Raw genomic sequence first — 8,003 nt, 5'->3', positions numbered from 1 at the left:
TTGGGAAGTAGAGGTTGCAGTGAGCTGAGACAGCGCCACTGCATTCCAGCCTGGGCGACAGAGCAAGATTCAAAAAGAAAAAAAAAGAAAAGGAGAGAGGGAGAGGGGGAGAGAGAGAGAAAGAGAAAAAGTTTCCACATGCTGAGAAAGTGGGTCACCCAAAAGAGGGTCTCCAGTTTGCAGCTGAATGCAATTTATTTTGTACAGCGGCTTGAGGAGGTGGTGACTGATTTACATCATAGGGTCCAGGGGATTGGTTTGACCAGGTGCCACTTACATAGCCCGGGAAAAGACTGGCCCTCCCACCCTTGTCTTTTATGAGGCAAATATGGCCTCCACCTGGCAGTTGCCATGAAGTCTGTACAGGTGGTTTTACCTGAAGGCTGCCATGACAAGGAAAAGAGGGTGGGAGATGCCATATTGAATGTACCTGGCTTCCAGGTACAGCTGTCTTCATTTACATATGAAAGCTCCTAGTTTGCATATCTATCAGGCTGCTCTCTGTTGGAGAAAAAATGGTTTGGGGCTGCTTTTTTTTTTTTTTTTGGAAAACGTAGACTTTTAATAACTGCTTTTATCACCAGGTTAAGCCATGCAGTTACAAAGTAGTTAGAAATTTCTGAAAGGATGTTATAGTTAAAAAAAAAAAAAAAAAAAGGCTGATTCTTACACATACTATTATATCTAGCACTTCATGGGGACACTACTGTTCAAAAGGCCCTGGCCAAATAACTCCCAAATGAAACACTCAACCCAAGGTTGTTTTCAGCCCACTGTTAGTGACGCTGGGTGCAGAATGGAAAGCCTCTAAAATGAGAGGACACAAAGTCAGGTGAGTAGGGCCCACTGGCAATGCTCAGAGCCGGCCAGACTCCAAACAGGGAGCCCAAGTGGTTTTTTTCTGTGACACTCTACTTGAATTACTGTTTTATTAGTCAACCATAGATCTTCAAAAGAGAACAATTAGTAACATGATAAAAAGATTACTGCATTCTTTGGACTATGTGTCATAATTATACTTGGCAAATTCTGACAGTTTTAACAAAAATAGCCTCCACCACTTTGCAGGTATGAAGATAATTATCCACAGGGCTTTTAATGTTTGCTGGACAATACATGACTGATAAGCTATAAATGACACTGTTTTATGATATAAAAATACTAGTTTTTTTCATTTATTATTTTTATAGGCATTCACTGTTTGAGTCAAGGTTAGGCTTGTTAAGTGATTAAAGGCAATCTTATTACAGCAGCATGTACTTACTTTATTCTAAAAGAATAGAATCCATAAACAGAAATAGCTTTTATATTTGTTTACAACCTGCAAAATTGAGTTATTTTGCTGATATAAAATACTAAGAACTCACTTGAGGACCATGCCACCTTCTGAAAAGGCCACACACCTACTTCTTAAATGTGTTAAAGTTACAGCGTGTCCCAGACTCATCCAGAGCAAAATAAGCAAGCAACTGACTGCTCTTGACTCTCCCTTCCCCAGCAATAGCACTGATTGTGTTGGGAAAAGCCACAGAGCAAGGCTGCACAGCCAGATGGAGGAGACTTTTTATTTAAAGGCAAAATACCAAAATGGCTCTCTGGTGTAGGTGATCTCTACTTTTACACTCAGCTTGTACATGATCCCCTAACCTTAATTTCTTTCTCCTTCAGGGGCTGATTTGGATTGACTTGTTGAGAATGGTATCCATTATTACTGAGTCAGGAGAGAAAGGGATTTCTGTGGTTACATGTAAACTTGTGATAGGTCTGCAGAAGTTACAGGTGAAGAGGGTAGTGAGGAAGTCAGCCACGATCCATCTATGTGAAGGTCACACCAGCTTCATTGTACACTTTGAAGACTTTCTCAATGGCATTGACATAGGCAGCTGTTCTCAGGTCCAATCCCAGGTTATACTTCATGGCTGTGCGCATAATTTGCCTGGCAGATCGTTCCATTGTGTACGCGAAGCCAGAATGCACGATGTCTTTCTCAGATGCACCCGATATCCTGTCTTGGAACTCTGCCGTGGGTACAATGGGAATAGTTCCACCATGCTTTCCAAATTTTCTTTCTAAACTCCCTTGAACAGACATGAGCAAGTGGTAGTTAGAATCCCTTTCATATTTGAAGGTCAAACGGCCATAGCTGACATGATTTAGATTCTTCAGCCACTCAAAGTAAGATACTGTCACTCCTCCAGCATTCAAGTAGAGATCTGGAATAACCATAATGTTTCTCTCCAGGAAGATCTTGTCCGCTTCTGGAGTTGTTGGCCCATTGGCACCTTCAGCAATGATCTTGGCTTTGACTCTGGGCGCGTTGGATTTGGTCAACTGCTTCTCACTGGCAGCTGGGATCAGTAGGTCACAGTCGGCCTCCAAGAGGCTTCCTTCGTAGGGCTTTGCCTTGGGGAAGCCCAGAATGGACCCATGTTGCAATTTGAAGTCTTCCAGTTCCTTTGGGTCAATACCATCTGGATTCCATATACTCCCATCAGACTCACCAACAGCAATACATTTAGCACCAAAACGATGTAAATATCTCATAGAGTGTCGGCCCACGTTACCAAATCCCTGAACAACAAATGTTTTATCTCCAAACCCTGGTGTCATTCCTAAAATGCTCATGTAAGAAGCTTCATTGATGAAGTTTTCAATCCCATGGAAGACACCACGGCCAGTAGCAGAGATGCGTCCATGGATGCCCCCTTGGCTGATGGGTTTACCAGTGACACAGGCGTGTGCATTGATATCATAGTGCCCTATGGTGCTGGCATAGGTATCAGCGATCCAGGACATCTCCCGCTCACCTGTGCTCATGTCTGGGGCAGGCACATCAATGCCAGGACCAATAAAGCCCTTCTTTGCTAGCTCCACGGTGAACCTCCTTGTGATCTTTTCCAATTCATTATCAGTATAGCTCTTGGGATTGATCTTAACACCAGCTTTAGCACCCCCAAACGGCACATCAACCACTGCACACTTGTATGTCCTCAGAGAAGCCAAAGCTTTTACTTCATCTACACTCACGTCAGTGCTGTAACGGATACCTCCCTTGCAGGGCGTGCGGTGCTGGCTGTGCTGGGCCCGGTAGCCTTCGATGACCTCCCAGGAGCCGTCGTCGCGCCGGATGGGGAAGGAGAGACTCAGCACATGGTTGCAGGGCTTGATGATCCGCAGGATGCCGCGCACCCGGTTCCGCTTCTGCTCCTCGCTCTCCCGGGTCCTCAGGTCCTCCACCAGTTTGTCCTCCACGATGCTGGCGCCGCGGTCGAAGAAGCCCTCCACCATCTTGAAGAAGTCGGGGTCGTCCTCGCGGTCGGCCACCGCCTCGCTGTAGTGGCGCCGTGCGGCCAATGCGAGCCCCGGTTGCGGGGCGGCGGCGGGCTGTCCCCGGGCCCGGCCCAGCAACGCGGCCGAGTCGGCTGCGGCCGAGCCCAGGGCTGCGGGCCAGGCCCGGGACAGCAGCAGCGCTTCGCCCAGGTAGCGGTACATGGCGGCAGGCGGAGGGGAGGTGCGTGATGGTCGCTGAACAGGAGTGCTTTCTCAGAGTCTTCGCGACTAGGGAGCGGGGCTGCTTTTTTTTAAAGTCAAATTCCAGCCAGAACTTTTACCCTAGCTGCCTAAAAGTAATTTCTTAACAACTCCTGCATTATTATTGAAAATAACAACCTATGACGAAAACAAAGATTAGATTGCAATTGATAGTTTATTTTCATTACAGTGGAGACACTTCTGGTGTTTTCCTTAATGATTTAAACAAGGTAACCTGGATAATTAATTCTTACTGATCAACTACGTTCCACGTACTTCCTAAAATCATTTCAAATGAGTCAGTATATATAAAGTCACTTAGAAAGCCACACAATGCTTTGGAAATATAAGATGCTATTATCTATTATGCTATATCCTTTTCCAGAGGTATTGCAATAAACTATAAACAAAGAAATTATGATTAAATTTCTTCCAAACTTAACCAAAAAAAAGTGCACTTACAAATAACTAACTAAACCTGGGGAAATAAAATATGTACATTCTTTTAATTAAGAGTACAAGGAACAACCTTATTAAGAGTCTTAGAAGGTACATGTTTCCAAAGTAAAACAAGAATACATGTGTTGTACTCTGTGTGAAGCTATAAAAATAAATTAATTTTTTGATGTTTAGAAAAATGTTTTGGTCTTCATGTATAAGAGCCATATTTTCAGTTATCCAAGGAGATGACAACTGGCTTTGCTCATCACAAAGCCTGTCACGCTAGTCTGATATACTTTGTCAATTAAAATTGTTTTTAACAACATGGTGGTAAATTTATCCTTAAAACATTTTATTATTTTTCATTTAAGATATCAAATACCTATTCATCTGTGGATCATCTAGGAAAGTGACTATTTCTATGAAAGGATAAGCAAAACTCCATTAAGAGTGAAGCTGAGAGGTGAAGCCAGCTGGACTTCCTGGGTTGAGTGTGGATTTGGAGAACTTTTCTGTTTAACTAAAGGATTGTAAATGTACCAATCAGCACTCTGTGTCCAGCTAAAGGATTGTAAATGCACCAATCAGCACTCTGTGAAAACGCACCAATCAGCACTCTGTGAAAATGCACCAATCAGCACTCTGTGTCTAGCTAAAGGATTATAAATGCACCAATCAGCACTCTGTAAAAACACACCAATCAGCACTCTGTCCAAAGGGTTGTAAACGCACCAATCAGCACTCTGTAAAATGGACCGATCAGCGCTCTGTAAAATGGACCAATCAGCAGGACATGGGGCGGAGCCAAATAAGGGAATAAAAGCTGACCACCCCAGCCAGCAGCCCCAAACCACTCAGGTCCCCTTCCACAGTGTGGAAGCTGTATTCTTTCGCTCTTCACAGTAACTCTTGCTGCTGCTCACTCTTTGGGTCAGCACCACCTTTAAGAGGTATAATACTCGCGGCAAAGGTCCGCAGCTTCATTCTTGAAGTTAGCGAGACCACAAACCCACTAGAAAGAGGAAACTCTGGACACATCTGAAGGAAGAAACTCCGACACACCATCTTTAAGAGCTGTAACACCACGAAGGTCCGTGGCTTCATTCCTGAAGTCAGCAAGACCTAGAACCCACGGGAAGGAACCAATTCCAGACATAAAGCCACCTTACAATGTTTATTCAGGCATAAAAATATAAATAAATAAATAAAAACTATGTAGAAACACACACAAAGAAAAGCAAGACTTCACATACACTAGCTTAGAGCTTTGCGTATCTGGGGACTGTATAAATGCTGATTGACTATAATTCAGTAGTTCTCAACTGATGGGAGAAGGAGAGGTACAGGGCAGGGATTTTTGTGCCTTGGGCACATTTTCCAGAATCTAGAGGCACTTTATGTAGTCATAGCTTGGGGGTGGCAGGTTTCAACTAGAATCTAGTGGGTACAGTCTGGGAATTTTGCTAAACATCTTATAAACACAGGACAGGCTCCATAACAACAAACTCTCCAGCACAAAATGTTAATAGTGCCAAGATTAAAACACTCTCCTGCAATTGTGTGCTATACAGTAACAATTAAAGTTATAACCTTACGTTTTAATTAATATATATATATATATATATTTTTTTTTTTTTTTTTTTTTTTTTTGGAGACAGAGTCTCACTCTGTCGCCCAGGCTGCAGTGCAGTGGCGCAATCTCGGCTCACCGCAAGCTCCGCCTCCTGGGTTCACGCCATTCTCCTGCCTCAGCCTCCCGAGTTGCTAGGACTACAGGTGCCTGCCACCGCGCCCAGCTAATTTTTTTTTTTTTTTTTGTATTTTTAGTAGAGACAGGGTTTCACCATGTTAGCCAGGATGGTCTCGATCTCCTGAACTCATGATCCACCCGCCTCAGCAATTAATTCTTGTAACATTTGAAAGTAAATTCCTTGGTATTCTCTCTTCTTTGGGAGAAAAAAAAACAGTAAAACAAAAACTATTTACAAGAATAGTTACACTCACATCTCAAGGAGATGCTCCGCTCCTTCAGGAAATTATTCATAGAAGAAAAGCTGGCTAGTCTATAATAGCACTACAGTTGCTGCAATTAGAGAGAGATGGTTGATAAGCTTGAGGCTTAAATGGCCAAGAACCTGGCCATTGTTCACATATTTACATTTGAGATTCTAATCATTTTTAGAATAGTTCATACATAAAGGATAAAGTTCAAAAACACATGTGGCTATCCAGTAAAAAGGAATTCTCTCTCCCACCCGTCCCACTGTCACCATTTATGTCCCCAGAAACAAATTTCTAAGACACCTTCCCTGAGGTCCTCTGTGATTTGGGTGGGGGGTTTAACTTCCAGAGAAATAATTCTTTGCATATAGCTAATGAATATATGGATCTATAAGTAACAGACTATGCACACTGTACTAAATCTTAATCTTCCCTTCTAATAATATGTCTTGAAGATACAGTGTATTACAGCAGACTCATTATTTTACCTTGTTACATAGTATTTTACGATATGAAAATAACCACTTTTAACAAATTTCTTATTGAATGCATTTGCTTTCAATCATTTGTTATGAATAATGTTACTACAATTATCTTTGTTTGGAGGTCATCTCTTGTCTTTATGATTATAACTATATTTCTATACAGAAGTGGCAGTGCTCTGTAAAAGGACATGTGTATTACATATTTTGAAATATATTATCAAATTTCTGACCAGATATATGTGATCCTACATTATAGGCTCTACACCCATGTCAGTACTGTGTGTTGATTAGCTCTTTGCAAATCTGCTGTGTAGAAAATTTGTAGTCTTGATATTTCTCTGATATAAAACTTGCATATATTTACATGCATTTTAGACATTTATAATACTATTCCTGATCGTAATCTTTGCCCATTTTTCTATTAGTCTATTCATTTTTTTCTTTTGGATTTTAAGAGACCTGTCAATATTAGCAAAATTCACCCATTGTCTGTAATACAAGTTGTAAATCCCTTTTTTCTCCTTTGACAACATTTTTGTTTGCTTACTTTTGATGGAAGATGGTCCTACAAAAGTTTTTGTAGTTGAACTTAGATCAATCTTTTTTCTGGCTTCCAGATTTTATATCAAATTTAAAATTATATTTTAAAATTGTGACACATTTTATTATCTTTGTGATTTTTTTTTCTTTTTTTTTTTTTTGAGATGGAGTTTTGCTCTTATTGCCCAGGCTGGAGTGGAAAGGCACAATCTCGGCTTGCTGCAACCTCCACTTCCCGGATTCAAGTGATTCTCCTGCCTCAGCCTCCTGAGTAGCTGGAATTACAGGCATGTGCCACCACACTCAGCTAATTTTGTATGTTTAGTAGAGACAGGGTTTCTCCATGTTGGTCAGGCTGGTCTCAAACTCCTGACCTCAAGTGATTCACCCATTTTGGCCTCCCAAACTGTGATTTTTTTTCTTATTAAACATTGATCAATCTGGAATTTATCTTGGCTTAAGAGTTCAATTTCATTTTTCTTCAGATGGCTACCCAGTTATGCTAATATCACACAAATCTTTCCCCATTGGTTTGAAATTCTGATTATTTCATTACTTGGGTCTTTTGCTGTGTTTTCTATCCTTTTTGATAGACCTCTTTGTCTATACTTAGGTCAGCAATATAATGTTCAAATTATTGTACCGTAGTTTTAATATCCAGTAGGAAGCAAAAACATTCCTTGAGTATATTTTTGTCTCTAGATAATCCAAGTAGGAAAGTTAGGCTAATAAATGTGTGTGAGCAATGAGTATGACTGCAAACAGCCTTTCTCCCTTAGGTTAAGAGATTAGATTATATTTCCTCTAGGACTTCTCACTGAAAACTGGGCCACCAGTATATTAAATCTATGGATTTTCACTCTGATGGAATGTCTTTTTTTTTTTTTTTTTTTTTTTGAGACAGAGTCTTACTCACTCTGTTGCCCTGCCCAGGCTGGAGTACAGTAGCACAATTTCAGCTCTGTAACCTCCACCTCCTGGGTTCAAGCCATTCTCCTGCTTTAG

The 8,003-nt window shown here is 41.3% G+C and overlaps 1 protein-coding gene across 1 annotated transcript; it reads right to left on the bottom strand.

Moving 5' to 3' along the window:
* Positions 1-530: 530 nt before the first annotated feature.
* LOC117065949 (glutamate dehydrogenase 1, mitochondrial-like) lies at positions 531-3,563 on the bottom strand. The gene has a single exon (XM_033181400.1). The coding sequence runs from the start codon at positions 3,490-3,492 to the stop codon at positions 1,816-1,818; it is 1,677 nt and encodes a 558-aa protein (XP_033037291.1). The 5' UTR covers positions 3,493-3,563; the 3' UTR covers positions 531-1,815.
* Positions 3,564-8,003: the final 4,440 nt, after the last annotated feature.

Source organism: Trachypithecus francoisi, unplaced genomic scaffold (assembly GCF_009764315.1).
Source record: "Trachypithecus francoisi isolate TF-2019V2 unplaced genomic scaffold, Tfra_2.0 Lachesis_group2, whole genome shotgun sequence".
In the NCBI taxonomy this organism is placed as follows: domain Eukaryota; kingdom Metazoa; phylum Chordata; class Mammalia; order Primates; family Cercopithecidae; genus Trachypithecus; species Trachypithecus francoisi.
The sequence above is the reverse complement of the archived record's forward strand: the minus strand, read 5'-3'. Positions and strand labels throughout refer to the sequence as shown.

What these genes read in the sequence shown, in the direction of transcription:
- LOC117065949 (XM_033181400.1), bottom strand. Translation starts at nt 3,492, where the DNA reads ATGTACCGCTACCTGGGCGAAGCGCTGCTGCTGTCCCGGGCCTGGCCC.